General features: G+C 38.0%; 2 protein-coding genes and 1 pseudogene across 5 annotated transcripts; all 3 read right to left on the bottom strand.

Moving 5' to 3' along the window:
- Positions 1-218: 218 nt before the first annotated feature.
- LOC113771051 lies at positions 219-1,612 on the bottom strand. The gene is made up of 4 exons (XM_027315679.1): positions 1,303-1,612; positions 1,073-1,152; positions 752-980; positions 219-646 (listed from the first exon to the last, which is right to left on the bottom strand). Exons 1-4 carry the CDS (start codon positions 1,610-1,612, stop codon positions 219-221), a joined length of 1,047 nt encoding a protein of 348 aa, XP_027171480.1.
- Positions 1,613-3,142: 1,530 nt separating this feature from the next.
- On the bottom strand, positions 3,143-8,003 carry LOC113770409. 4 transcript variants are annotated; one of them, XM_027314850.1, is made up of 6 exons: positions 7,651-8,003; positions 6,579-6,896; positions 5,352-5,439; positions 5,173-5,261; positions 4,706-5,029; positions 3,143-4,014 (listed from the first exon to the last, which is right to left on the bottom strand). In XM_027314850.1, exons 3-6 carry the CDS (start codon positions 5,386-5,388, stop codon positions 3,376-3,378), a joined length of 1,089 nt encoding a protein of 362 aa, XP_027170651.1. In that variant the 5' UTR covers positions 5,389-5,439; positions 6,579-6,896; positions 7,651-8,003; the 3' UTR covers positions 3,143-3,375. The 4 variants fall into 4 exon arrangements, with proteins under 4 accessions (XP_027170651.1, XP_027170652.1, XP_027170653.1 ...); XM_027314851.1 differs by having other exon boundaries at positions 5,352-5,431; XM_027314852.1 differs by having other exon boundaries at positions 6,579-6,769.
- Positions 8,004-8,802: 799 nt separating this feature from the next.
- On the bottom strand, positions 8,803-11,542 carry LOC113770410 (annotated as a pseudogene).
- Positions 11,543-13,208: the final 1,666 nt, after the last annotated feature.

The following is a 13,208-nucleotide window of genomic DNA, read 5'->3' as shown; positions in this document are numbered from 1 at the left end:
AACTAGCGTTTGGACAGGTGCTCATTATTGAATTTAATCAGTTGACTTTGACTTTGAAAATTTTGACTTTTGCGACTTAAAATATAAACCGATTCACACTTAATACAAATACCGTACACATTAATTTATTAGCTTGGAGGAAGAGGCCATTTTAAGTACACTCCATCCATCAATTGTACTGTTACTAACAATTATTTATCGATGAATTCAAAAAACACCTAGCGGCGTCGTCGCCCCCGTGCTGCGTACATTTGAGTCGCTATGTAGTCTCGCTTAGCTTTCCATTCCGCAAGCTCTGCAGGAGATACGTTCAATGCGAACGGCGGCTCTTCATTTAAATGCACATCCTCTACTTCAAACCGTTGAAAATGGTCATCTTCTGGCTGGTGCATCCTTAAAAAGTTGTGTAGCGCACAACAAGCAATGACTATAGTTATTTGAGTGCTCATGTAGAAATTATCTATCGGACCCTTTAAAAATTTGAATCTTTTCTTTAGCACACCGAACGTATGCTCAATGATATTTCGAAGCTGTGAATGCCGAGTATTGAACAAGCTCTTTGCCGGTGATTTGGGGCCCACGTTTTTATACGGGGGCATGAAGCCAGGAACATTCCTATATGCCGCATCAACTAAGTAGTAGTTGCCTAATTGAAAAAGTGAAAATAAGTTAATCAAACATGCCAAGTGACGGGAGTTTAGCATTTAAAGCATTTCATTTATTAACTTGGAAAATCCTGACGATTAATTACCAGGTTGCGGCAGTGGAAAATCGGACGGATATGCTAATGCTGACTCCAATACTTGCGCATCATGTGCACTTCTCTCCCATCCAGCATACACATAGATGAAGCGCATGTCATGGTCACACATTGCCATAACATTCTGTGATTGAAACCCGTGCCAATTTGTATATGCCATTTGCTCGCCTGTCAAAGGACAAGCTGAGATGTGGGTGCCATCCATTGCTCCTACGGCATTCTAATATTCATGAAAAACGCATATTAGTCATTTAGTTTGTAATAACAAAACAACAGCAACCCCTATGATAAAAACGCTTCTGTATACATTACCTTGAACCACGGATAAAAATTTGTTGAGTTTGCAATTCGTGGATAAACTGTAGTCTGGTCACCCAATCGTATTATTTCAGCTGCAAATAGACACGGGGCTCGGAGCACCTTTTTTATATTTCGGTTAATCGTCTCAATGGATCGATAAAAAATACTCCCCAACACACGATACGTATGCTTGTGGCTCACCAACATTAAGGTCATAGCTAGCGCCTCCTATATGGGCACACGCTGTTGGTAGTTGTGTGGAACGTACTGGCGCTTCACAAGGAGATCTAAAAGTTGCAGAAAATTATCAACTGTGATACGCATGTTGTCTATTGATCGTCTATGATGACCGTTCAGTAATCGCTCCACCCATTGTCTATTGGTGATTGAGCCATCATGTTGCGGAATTGGTTGATTGTTCCTTATGTGTGCAAGAGACGGATGCATTAACATTAACGAGGCACTCATAAGTAGTAAGGCCTCATCTTCCTCATCTTGTCTCATGCGATCTGAATTGCGTCCCCTAACACCCCGGCGGTTGTTCCATGCCATGATAATTGAGTATATATCTGTATATATTTTTATAAGTGTGTTTGCATGTGTATATATCTAATTCCATAAACTTATTTATATACGTGTTTGTATATATATATATATATACATACAAATATATATATATATATGTATATACAAAATTGATAACCAGCACATAAAATGCCATTTACTTAAAAACTCAGCACATTAATGATGACATCAAAGTTTTCATCCTCGTTTCGTACTAAAAATGGCATAAAGAGATTTGTTTGCACCAAGGACCAAAAAGTAAAAAAAAAATTTATGCAGTCGATGGCTTTTATATCATAGGGATTATTTGGATTTTGCATGATACATATTCAAATTGACTATTTCAATTCAATTTTTGACGTTCAAATTTGTATAACGCATAGAGTATAAAAGTTTTCCATACAAGAAAGAAAGAAACACAGAAATTGCAATTAAGGGTGACTGGGCAGCATACGTCTGGGTAAGATTTCATTTCACTTTTGAATTTACCTAATGTGCTTGACAACCACCACGTATTTTGCAGATTGCTACACCCAATCCCGTCATTGAGCTACTACTCGGACAATCAACGAGCACACTACCAGGAAACAACTTGATCGGTTATTCGTCAGAGCTCTTCTGATCGTGAACTAGTTCTGTGGGTGCAGAGCAAGCAATTGGGTTGAAATGCATATGATGGTACTACGAGTTATTTATAGGGTGTATGGATGAACTTCAATTATCAGATACATGTTAAGATTCGTGAGTTGTTCGGTGACAGCCCCAGCACCAGTGAGCTACTACTTGGGCTCACAATTATCGAATAACTCCAAGTCTGTGGAAAGCATACGAGCACATGCACTTCCCCATTTTATGAAACTTGTATCAAGTATAGGTGGTCGAAGTATGGCAGACATGACAAGTCCCTGAATAAAGCCAAAGGAAACATGACAAAACCTATGCCAGAAGATCGTTAAAAGAGATGAATACTTATTATGCTATGAATAAAAAAGTCATCTGCGGTGAGTGTCCTGACAGTTCCTACTCCAACAGAGGCAAATACTCCACAGAGGCAGATTATTTGAGATGACAACGGAGTGTTGTTGAAGAAATTTCCATGCACATGAGTTTTTATACATGTAATGCTTGTTGGTGACACATACACATATATAGTCCTGCTAGAAAATAAAAAGCATGACTGGAACCGGCAATAGCACTGTTTTTTCCCTTCTTTTCTATTATTTTTCATAGGGCCCATCTTCATTCTGAACTTGAAAAGCATGACTGGAACCGACAATATCATGACTGGAAGCTTTCATATGCTGACTGGAACCGGCAATATCCTGACGGTTCTTTTTCACTTGCCGTTTTACCTGATTTGTACGTTTGGAATAAATTTAATTAGTTCCCATAATTGGTAAAAAAATAGATTAATTAATGTGAGCAGCTTGTGCTTAATTTTGCGACTGGGAATTGCCCTATTCGACGTTGTAAAACTTGTCACATGCTTAGTAATTTAGAAACCTTAGAACCAGGAGATCGGCACAAATGCATTCAGTTAAAATCCCCAACTAGTTCTTTCTCAGGATTAACTTCACGTTTGAGAAAGCTCATTAGCAACACACATAATTAAGCTCATTAGCCCCAACGGGAGAAGTTGTGACCAGTCACAAACTTCAGGCCAACAAGAAGTAAAGAAAAATCAACTCCAAGTCTCAGCAACACACATAATTAAGTTAGTACAAATATACTCTGTTTTCAACAGCTACAACTCAAGCCAAGCCTTTCTCCTGCATCAACTTAAGGATATAGCCATACCGGTCAGCTGCAGAAGCCCTGAGGAAAATAACTCGTTCCCCCTCTCTGTCACTATTGGCATAATGACAGTTAGCATGTATCCTCCAGTTGTCCGGAATCTCCATTGTGTCGATCACATCCTGGCATTGGATTGCACTGTATAGGGACTCGAACTCCATCCTACTCTGTCTGTCCTCAAGTACAACTTCGGAGTAATTTCCAATTTTGCTAATAGCATCCTCAAGTCCAGTGGATGACCTTGTCAATTTTGACCCTCTAGTCCCCTCCGGTTCATCGCTGGTCCCCAAGCTTGAGGCTGACCGTTTTCCTCCAACAGCCCCTGGAACTGGCGGAACATAGTACACGTCCCCCTCATCCCCTTGGACACCCATGCTCGCCGGATTAGGGGACATCGAGCTAGAGGCTTTACCTTTTCCCTTCCGGCTCCTAGCATAAGTGTTGGCTCTTTCACGGTGAGGCGGTTCCGATGGTACTACCTCGCTTGCAGATTGGGCACGGCTGCCTGTCGCGTGTCTTCCAAGAAGAAGCGGTGTGAGCCGATCATACCAGTAGCAAGAGTTCTCTTTTTTGAAATCAGCATACGAGGAATTTGTCTAACATTATTAAAGCAATTCTAAAGTCAGCACGAAAGAAAGACAACTGGAATACTACTTAACTACTGGAATTCATAGATATAACTCCAATAGAGATGCATTTCAGTTAATACGAGTTAGAAAAAATGAAAGCCATATCATGTTTCTTCAAGGCAACCATCAGGTCAGCAGCTTCATATTCTATGTGGCAGGGCAACTCTTCCCATTCTAGGCAACTAAAGGAGAAAATTGGGAGACACCCGGCAGTTCCTATATGTTACCAGGTTTAAAAGATAGCGTCTAGTCCATGACCTGATTCCAACTAATGAGTTTCAGAACTGTGAAAAGTAGATAAAGCAGAAAAGCAAATTGCATCAGAGTACGAATTACAGTAGAAACTTCCTTCAAAATTTATGTCCGCAGCAGAATGTCAAGTAACAAGTGCCAATTTCAAGTAAACATTTGGTTCCCAGTTCAAAGTTTTGGCCCCTTTTTCTACCAAAGTTCAGCAGCAATTCTAATTGTCTAAAGGAGACAGCGAAACAGAAATCCAAACTAATCCTGTTGAAAATCACCACGAATATCCTCTAAACCAAGGAGACATTTTTTAAGCAAATTCCTGAAATGGGAAGTAGTTGATTGCAGCTATAAGCATTCAAGAGCATCATAAGCAAGTAAATTAACAGAAGTAAAGGCATCTATAATTCCACACCTGCACCAAGTTTTGCCAATGTTCTTCATCAGCAGTGAAGCAGTAGCTGTCCTCATTCCACCCAAACCCGGTCTCAGATTTTGAGGATATCCCACGCAGATTACAGAACAAGTCCCATTTTTTCTTGATGTGATAGAATCTGGTCTGCAATTGCTGGCCAGTGACGGTCATGATGCCATTACTCACCAAATGGCTTGCCAACATGTCGTAGTTTGTCTCAAGTGACTTCTTGTTATCCCACCAGTTATTTTCCCTAAAGCTAACGTATGCTATGAGGAAAGCTTCATCCATTGCATCGGTCCATTGAATCCTGGAAGCCATTTGCTGAAATGTGGGGGAGGAAAAAAAAATGTAAGCGCAAAACAGATATTAAAAAATATTTTAAAGCGCTATGGAAAAATGAAATCGACAAATAATAGCTGGGGAAAAACAGGGCAAATTTTAGGGAACAGTACGAATTCACTTGCCTCGATGTAGGTGGAAAGGCAGTCGATGTAGTTGTTGGAGGCAGTTGACGAATGGGAGGAGCAATCGGAAGTATAGCTAATAGGTGAGGCTACAAAATTCCAACAATAACTAGTTAGACTCAAATAATTGGCATAGAAAATTACTTGAGAATACATATATACATGCAAGAAGGACATACAATCGCAGGAAGGCTTCTTCCTTTTGTCAGCGGTCATAACCGAATAGCTAACAGCGTCACAACTAGAGTATGGACAGCAGCTGGAATCCTAAATTATTAGTCACGATTCTTCAGCAATTTATCTTGTTGTACAGATTAACAGTAAGGGCCAAAATATTAATGATAGGAACCTTTGTAAGATAAACATCTACAAGAGCATATTAATCACAATCAATTTCTTGAAAGTATAGAGGTTATGCCAATATTGATGTAGCACAATTTCCATCAGCATTTAAGGGGCACCAAATGTAAAGAATCCTACATAGTATAAGTTTGTCTTTTATGCCATTTACAACAGTTTAAGAACAGGCCCATCACTGGGAGCGGTGATAAAATGTAAGCCCTGAACAGGGGTAAAAATGTTCATCACAGAAAGTAGTCACTTGTTATTGTATTGCAAAAGGTCTTGGTTGTTATAGAGATACAGGAAAAAATAATTAAACAGATATCCTTTGGAATGCACATCACTAACCAAACCACATAATTAAGAGCCACGAAAACAGTTGTCAAACCATAATCCAAAGCTAAACCATGAACCCCAAGAGATATCCCTCGTTTATGTCAAATTTAACAACTAATCAAGAAACCCATCTGGTCCTCCAGTTTCATAATCCCCAGAGCATTCTTACCATATCCCTATCTTCACTGATTGTCACTTTTTTGTCAGTGATCTTATTGCTGCCGGCCTCAGTCGTCAGTCCTCAATCTTGTTTTCCATTTTGTCCAAATAATCTCAAACAAAGAACATTCATAACCAGTTTTGCACTACCAATACAGAGTACTAGTTTCACGGTACCCTAAGCTAAGTATCAACATTCTATAAACACCTCTACAGAAGCTTTTGGCATTTCATTTCACCGAGAAAAACATATTATTATCTCAAATTTCAGACTTTTAACAGAGTGAGGAACAATTAAACACGGAGAATTCAAAATTCCATTGACCAGCAAAAAGAACTAGGTATCATAAACCCAAAAAATTCCGTTGGGAATTTAATCACACTATTTTTGTTACTTCCTAAACCCAAAAAACCTCAATGCCCACTATTATTTTTCGGTCTCTGTAAATTAGCCTTAATTGTGAGGTTATGCTGTTAAACATAACTACAGAGTTGATTCCACAAGCACTGTTTCAGATTCAGCCATGACAATTGCTAAGAAGTAGTTTGCATACTGTCCGGGAACAAACCTGCCGGAGAGCTTGCCGGAATCACAGCTGGAGTGTTGCAAATCCAAATTGCCGCTGGAGTGGTGCAATTGCCAAGCTGAATGAAAACCACCACCACCTGCAGTCTCGCAAGCAATTTGTATCAAGCGTGTTGTTGTTGGCCAGGAAATCGTCCCATCTGGATCTGCTTGGAGCTCTTTGGCCGGTGGGAGCTAGATGAAATTGGGCAAAAAATGGCTTAGAAGAAACTCTGCACGTGAAGCCTGTCGGATATTTTGAGGAGTAAATGGCTTTTACTCCTACAGCCAACGGATACTTTTACTTTTCCATCAGAAAAGCCTGCCACATCAGCACGTTTTGTTTTGTAGTAATTTGTTTGTACAAAAGGCTGCTCAATCTGAAGGCATCCAATGTGGGTAAAATAAGGGTGAAAAAACTTATACAGTCCAAACGGTTATTTTCTTTTAGGTTAAATGTTAAAGATATTTTACATTCCAAACAGTCCCAAAGCTCGAGATCCGGTAGGAGTAGTCCTAACTCCTAAGTAAGGAATCCGTTTCTTCTGAATAATACAAAAAAATATGCTTTCCAAATCATATTGTGTTCTATCCTTGCATCATTTGATTTCCAATACTCCTTGTACCCAAAAAAAACCAAAGCAATGGCTGAATTGTTTGTTCCAAAGATAATAGATGAATTGGGTGATGTTGTCGTGAAACAGCTTGGGGAGAAGGTTAACCTGGTGATGGGGGTTGAAGAAAATGTGGGAAATATCTCCTCTAAGTTGAAAACAATTGAAAACTTTTGCATGATGCAGAGAGAAGAAGGCTGAAGGAGAAACATGTTGGCATTTGGCTCGAAAAGCTTGAAGATATAGCATATGAGATGGATGATGTGTTGGACGAATGGAAGATCAAGATTCAGAATCCAAAAACCGAGGAAACTCATCAGAATGCAAAGGATGAAAGCTTCCAACAATCAGAAAACAAACTTAAACATGTTTAAATAATGCCTGAATCGATAAGAAAAAGAGAGCATCCACCAACACTATACGGGATGACTAGATAGATCCAGATGCAAAATTTAGTAGTACCTTAGATAGTCACCATCCAATCCAGCATCAATCACAGCCTTGCCATCATAGTCAGCAGCTTCAAGACAGAAATCATAAAGGTCTTCAAAAAAATTGTGCCTCATCTATACCAATAACTTTTAGCTGTAATCATGGTAATAGCAACCACTAAGGATACTGGTGTACTGCAAAATAGGACTGTCATAATGGTCCAATGCAAAATTCTGAAAAGTCCCATATTCATCATAAAATATGCAGTATCCATATTGGTTGACACAAACAATGTGTCATTGTTTAGCATTCTTGCAAGATAGTATATGCAAACCAAATATCATATGCCCAGGCAATTGATACCAGACTAAGATGCAGCACTAGATCTCAAGTACAAGGTCAATTTCAATAGGGCATGCCTTATCATATGCCTCACTACCAAGCTTTTGTCTGAATGGCAATTTTTCTCCATCAAGTGTAACAATTGAATCCAATGCATACTTAGTGTCCTTATCTGATTTTATAATTGCAATACTTCTGCATACAGATACTCATTACATAAGAATGAGATAAACAGAGGTCATGTTTACATCCACCAAAAATCCTTTCTGTCCAGATGGTACAGTTTCAAATGGGAAAAATAGCAATGTCAAAATAACTAAATCAGTGTCAAGTTCTAATGTATTTCAAGAAACAGTTTTGTGTAAAGGAGGTTCTTGGATATATAATTTATTATGGTAATTGAAAACAAGATCTCCAATGCCAGCCTTGATGCCAAGGTTACCAGCATAATACCAAAAGGAATAAAACAAATACACCCAAAAGACAATTGGCCTAGAACCAACCAGATACCAAAACCGCCCCCCCCAACCCAAAAAAAAAAAAGCCCCAACAAGAAAGGGGAAAAAAATTAAAGGTAACCAAAATTTAAAAGTTTTTACTCAAAGTGAAGCTTAATTTCAATTTCTCTTACATGGACAATAATCAGATGCAGAGTAAGGAATTTTCTTATTTCTTTATGCAAAAGGCCAACAGAACATGTCGATTTTCTCTTCATATTGTTCCAGCATGCGCTATAAATTGAAGATAATAAGACAGTCAACTTAAATCAGTATCTCAGGCAATAAAGAATCTGTTTAACAAACCGTGTATGATACATTGGTTGTAGAAGGATTCTAGAACTTTAGAATGTTAAGACACCAGAAAATAGTCTTCAACTGATTAAACAGTTAGAACTGGAGTTACATATGTTGAATTCACCCAATAATTGACCATAGAAATGGTAACTAAAAGTTTCCATAAGATCAAATTGTCTAATTTGCTAAGAAGCCTTAAGCACTCAGAACACAAAAAGCACATAAAGAACTCGAATGGAAGAAATGGCATCTCAAGCGACATGATTTACCAAGTGCCAGTTTCTACTAACTCTGATACATTCAATCCATAAACCTCTGCATAAAAAGTTCAAACATCCACCGTGAAGCTCGACTCCTGAATAACTTCCAGCATCACCTGAATATGATCTGAATATTTATCAATATCCAAAAGGTCTTCAATATGATGTAATGGCAAAGACCCTTCTGAATCTTTCCTACATATTTCACATATAGGTCTTTTCCTAACCATTAGAGGAAATATAATGACCATAGAAATGTTTATCTTCTTCTCTAATTATAAAAAAATTAGTATGCATGACACTGAGGATGAAGTAGAGTCCAAGAATTTAAAGCTTTCAGAAGTTCCCCCCTCCTAAAAAGCAGCAACCCAATCTACTGTATTAGCTGCATATATGATGGCATAGCTCAAACTTAATCCTGTCAACTAATTACTTGGCATGAGGAATATACCCCATATCTTTCAGGACACAAGTCAGACCTTCATTTAACTGATAACTCCTCAGTTTTCTCATGAGTGTTATGCTCCATAAAGAAAAAGTGAGCCTCCCTTTGAATTTCAATCATGCTATGACCAGGCTCCTTCTTCATCTCAGATTCATTCATCACACTCCTAAGCTCGGCTACATTATCCCACAAACCAAAAGAAGCATAAGCATTTGATAAGACAACATATTTTCCAGCACTTTTGGATTCCAACTCAAAGAAGTTCTTCGCTGCAAGCTTTGCCAAGTCCATATTTCCATGAATCTTACAAGCCCCAAGTAAAACACCCCATACAAAAGGGTGCTCCTTACAAGGTGAACTCATGACAAACTCATAAGCATCCACTAACCTACCAGCAGGCCCTAACAGATCAATTTCCCTTTGGCTGAAATCTGCAATCTCTAGTCATTGAGGTAAAGTACTCCCAGCCTCTGTTCACCAAACCTCCATGGTTACAAGCAGCAAGAACAGCAAGAAATGTAACATGGTTGGGACTAAAACCTTCATCTAACATCCTATGCAAGGATTCTATAACCTCTACCACTCTTCCATGTTGATCCAGATATCAAAGTAGACCAGGTAACAACATTTCTATCTAGAAACTTCTCAAATACAAGATCCCCTACAGAGAGCCTACTGCACTTGAAATACATATCCATGAGAGCACTATTAACTACAAGGTTTCCACAAATTTGGCACTTGATCCACTGAGCATGGGCTTGCCTGCCCTGTTCCAGGATTGCTAAAGAAGCATGAGCCCTAAAGATTGATCCAAAGGTATAATGGTCTGGTATCAAACCATTTTTTCTCAGCTTATGGAACATGCTCAAGCCCACCTCTTCCAAACCTTTCTGCACATAACCTATAATCATCAAATTCCATGAGACCAAGCTTTTCATTTGCAACTTATTGAAAAAAAGAGTGTGGGCTAGATTAAGATTTCTGATTCTACTTGAACCCCTGCCTGGCATAATATCTGAACAGCCTCCACTACCGTTCCTGAAAACAGTAATCCTTCAAAGTCTCATCCAACTGAAGGGTAATCTTTCTAGCATCAGCCTGAAAACTGGGAATGTCATCAACGATGATTTAATTTGACAGCAAGAACAACTCTAGTTCCCTTGTTCTTCTTCAAAGAAGCGGAACAGGATCTGGAAAAAATTATTCATTCTAGTTGTATTAATACCAGTAATTACAATCACATAATATGCTCAAGTTGTTGTCTGAAAATCCCTCCAAGAGTCTTACAAAAGACAAAACTTTAGCCTTTAGTTATTTATGATATATAAAAACGTTCACTAATTGACAAACAGTCTTCACTGGAAAAATTACTCTCGTGGCCTACATTGATACCATTTACTTCAGCTATATAAACAATTATATACTTGTATCCATCCCTCGTGCAGAACCCACATATATTTGTAAAAATTATACAGCCTAAAAGAAAATTTTTTTGTTTTAATACGGCAAATAATCAATACGGCTCTTACCCAAGCACGTATAATACAGCACAAAACCCACATACATTAGTACTTTTTGCTGTACTACTTCAGCAATTTGTCAAGTGTTTATAAGTCAGAGCATGCAGTTTCCACTAAGAATTTGACAAACTAAGTAAAAAGTGCAAGATTATTAAGAATAAAAGCGATGCTAATCAAGATATGGTAATTAGTAAAACAACTGTGAAATTGAAAATTGAAAGAAAGGGGAACCTTACCTTCCATATACTACTCTCGGTCTAATCCTCCTGAGAAGAGCGGAAGTTTTTCCGGCAAACATGGGTCCCACGATCACGTGAATTTCACCAGAAGAAGAATAAGCAGTAGCAGAAGTAGCTTCTGATTTCAAGCTTCGTATCTGGCAATGCTGATGACTAGGTTGTGGGTTTAGCAGCCAAAAACCGAGGATTTTTTACTGGTGTTTTCAGGAGAAAAGATGGGCTTTTGAAGGGGTGGTGGTGGCAGAAAAGGGAATTTTGGAGAACCCATTTGATTCTTGAAATCATCAGCATCTGGGAACACTGTTGAATTTGGTGGATTGTTTCTCCGGAGTGGAGCAGGGGAGGAGGGGAGGGGATAACTTGTTACAGGGGTATCGGGCAAGGGTTCGGGCTTTGGACTTTGGATCTGGGCTTTGGGCTCAATTAATAGTTATTGAATTTTAACGAAAAAAAGAAACTAAAACGTGATGTTTATAAAAAAGAAATAGTAATATAATAAAAGATGAGACAGAAATTAGCACAGATAAAAAGTAAGACAAAAGATTCGTTGTAGAATTTTTACATGTTATAATTTGACGAGACGTTTGGTTTGTGGGTTTCTTGCTAAAGTATGAGTGCTAAAATTAATCATAGTAGTACTAATTATTTAGTTAACGTTAATCAAAATCAGTTAATGAATATATACTTATTGTTTAGTCAATGTTAATCAAAATCAATTAATAAGTATGATAGATTCGTTCTCTGAGTTTGTGAATATGAATAATCCATATTTGTTACATGTGTGGAGATAACTATGTAAATTTTGAATTTGAAATTTAATTTTTGAATATGTGTCATGGATCCAACAGTGATAGTGTATACACTTTCGATACTGATAGGGTGTTAATTGTTGGTTATTCTATTGTTAATTTTCCCATTTATCCTTGCCAAATATTGTTTTAATTATTAATATTTACTTATATTTGGTATTGGACTCAATTTCAGGAAGTGAAACAGAAAACTACAAAAATGAGGGACTTTTAGGAGATAATTGGGATTTCAAACAACCGGGCCCACATGGTGCTACAAAGAGATTGCATTTCCTTTGCTGATTAGGAGATTGGAGTCCTACGGGCAATAGGAACTAAAAGCAAGGAATTCGGTAGAGCCCCACCTTTGGTTTGATTCTCAATTCCAGCGGGGACCACAGGGATAAGAAGCTTTAGTCATTGTTGGCTTTAAAAAGGAGACAAACGTACAGAGAACTGATATCAATCAATAGTTTTAGTTTAGGCTTTTAGCATAGTTTTAGTTTTCTTTTCTTAGCTCTTTCGCATGATTGTTCTCCATTAATGGAGGACTAACCTCTTAATTCTAGTCAAGGGGACAACTGAAGACTTGGTTCAACAATTACTGTGAGATCGAAATTATTTTAATCGCTTCCTCATTTATTGGTATTTATGTGTTTCCTGTTTTTAATTGTTATAGTCCTTGTGTATGATTGATTAGTGCGCAATAATTAATTATTCATATAGGCTATTTTGCTAAATAGAGGTAATTGAATCCGTAATTGTTCGTTATCTCTATCTTAGTAGCAACTGGCGTAATTGGGTTTATGTCAGGGGAGCATACGATCTAGCTTAAACAAACCCTCGTAGCGTGTTTGTTAGTTAGGATTGGGCCTTTCTAATTATTAATGCAATCTAGAAATTAAATCCTACGGTCGTACCTAGGGTTGTTTTTGGGTTAGAGAGATAGTTAACGGTCGTACCTTAACTATCGAGAAATTAAGGAAAGGTTGGTTGTTTATCGCGTGCATGACAACTATAACTAATCTATTAATAAATGTGGAATTATCTGTGAATCAATGATCAGTGCCTGAACCATTTCTGAAGTGTACCCTTGGCTAGAGTTTTCCCTTAATTATTTCTCTTAATCAATTATTTTCTGCAGTTAATTTATTTAGTTAGCATTTAATCCAAAACCCCTCATACTTTGGACTCTAGAAG

The sequence above is a fragment of the Coffea eugenioides genome, chromosome 5 (genome assembly GCF_003713205.1).
Source record: "Coffea eugenioides isolate CCC68of chromosome 5, Ceug_1.0, whole genome shotgun sequence".
In the NCBI taxonomy this organism is placed as follows: Eukaryota; Viridiplantae; Streptophyta; class Magnoliopsida; order Gentianales; family Rubiaceae; genus Coffea; species Coffea eugenioides.
The sequence above is the reverse complement of the archived record's forward strand: the minus strand, read 5'-3'. Positions and strand labels throughout refer to the sequence as shown.

What these genes read in the sequence shown, in the direction of transcription:
- LOC113771051 (XM_027315679.1), bottom strand. Translation starts at nt 1,612, where the DNA reads ATGGCATGGAACAACCGCCGGGGTGTTAGGGGACGCAATTCAGATCGC. An exon ending in TCCACACAACTACCAACAGC is followed by an intron (nt 1,153 to 1,302) that starts GTGTGCCCATAT and finishes GTCTATTTGCAG; the next exon opens with CTGAAATAATACGATTGGGT. An exon ending in ATTTTTATCCGTGGTTCAAG is followed by an intron (nt 981 to 1,072) that starts GTAATGTATACA and finishes CATGAATATTAG; the next exon opens with AATGCCGTAGGAGCAATGGA.
- LOC113770409 (XM_027314850.1), bottom strand. Translation starts at nt 5,388, where the DNA reads ATGACCGCTGACAAAAGGAAGAAGCCTTCCTGCGATT. An exon ending in GCCTTTCCACCTACATCGAG is followed by an intron (nt 5,030 to 5,172) that starts GCAAGTGAATTC and finishes CCCACATTTCAG; the next exon opens with CAAATGGCTTCCAGGATTCA. An exon ending in ATTGGCAAAACTTGGTGCAG is followed by an intron (nt 4,015 to 4,705) that starts GTGTGGAATTAT and finishes TAATAATGTTAG; the next exon opens with ACAAATTCCTCGTATGCTGA.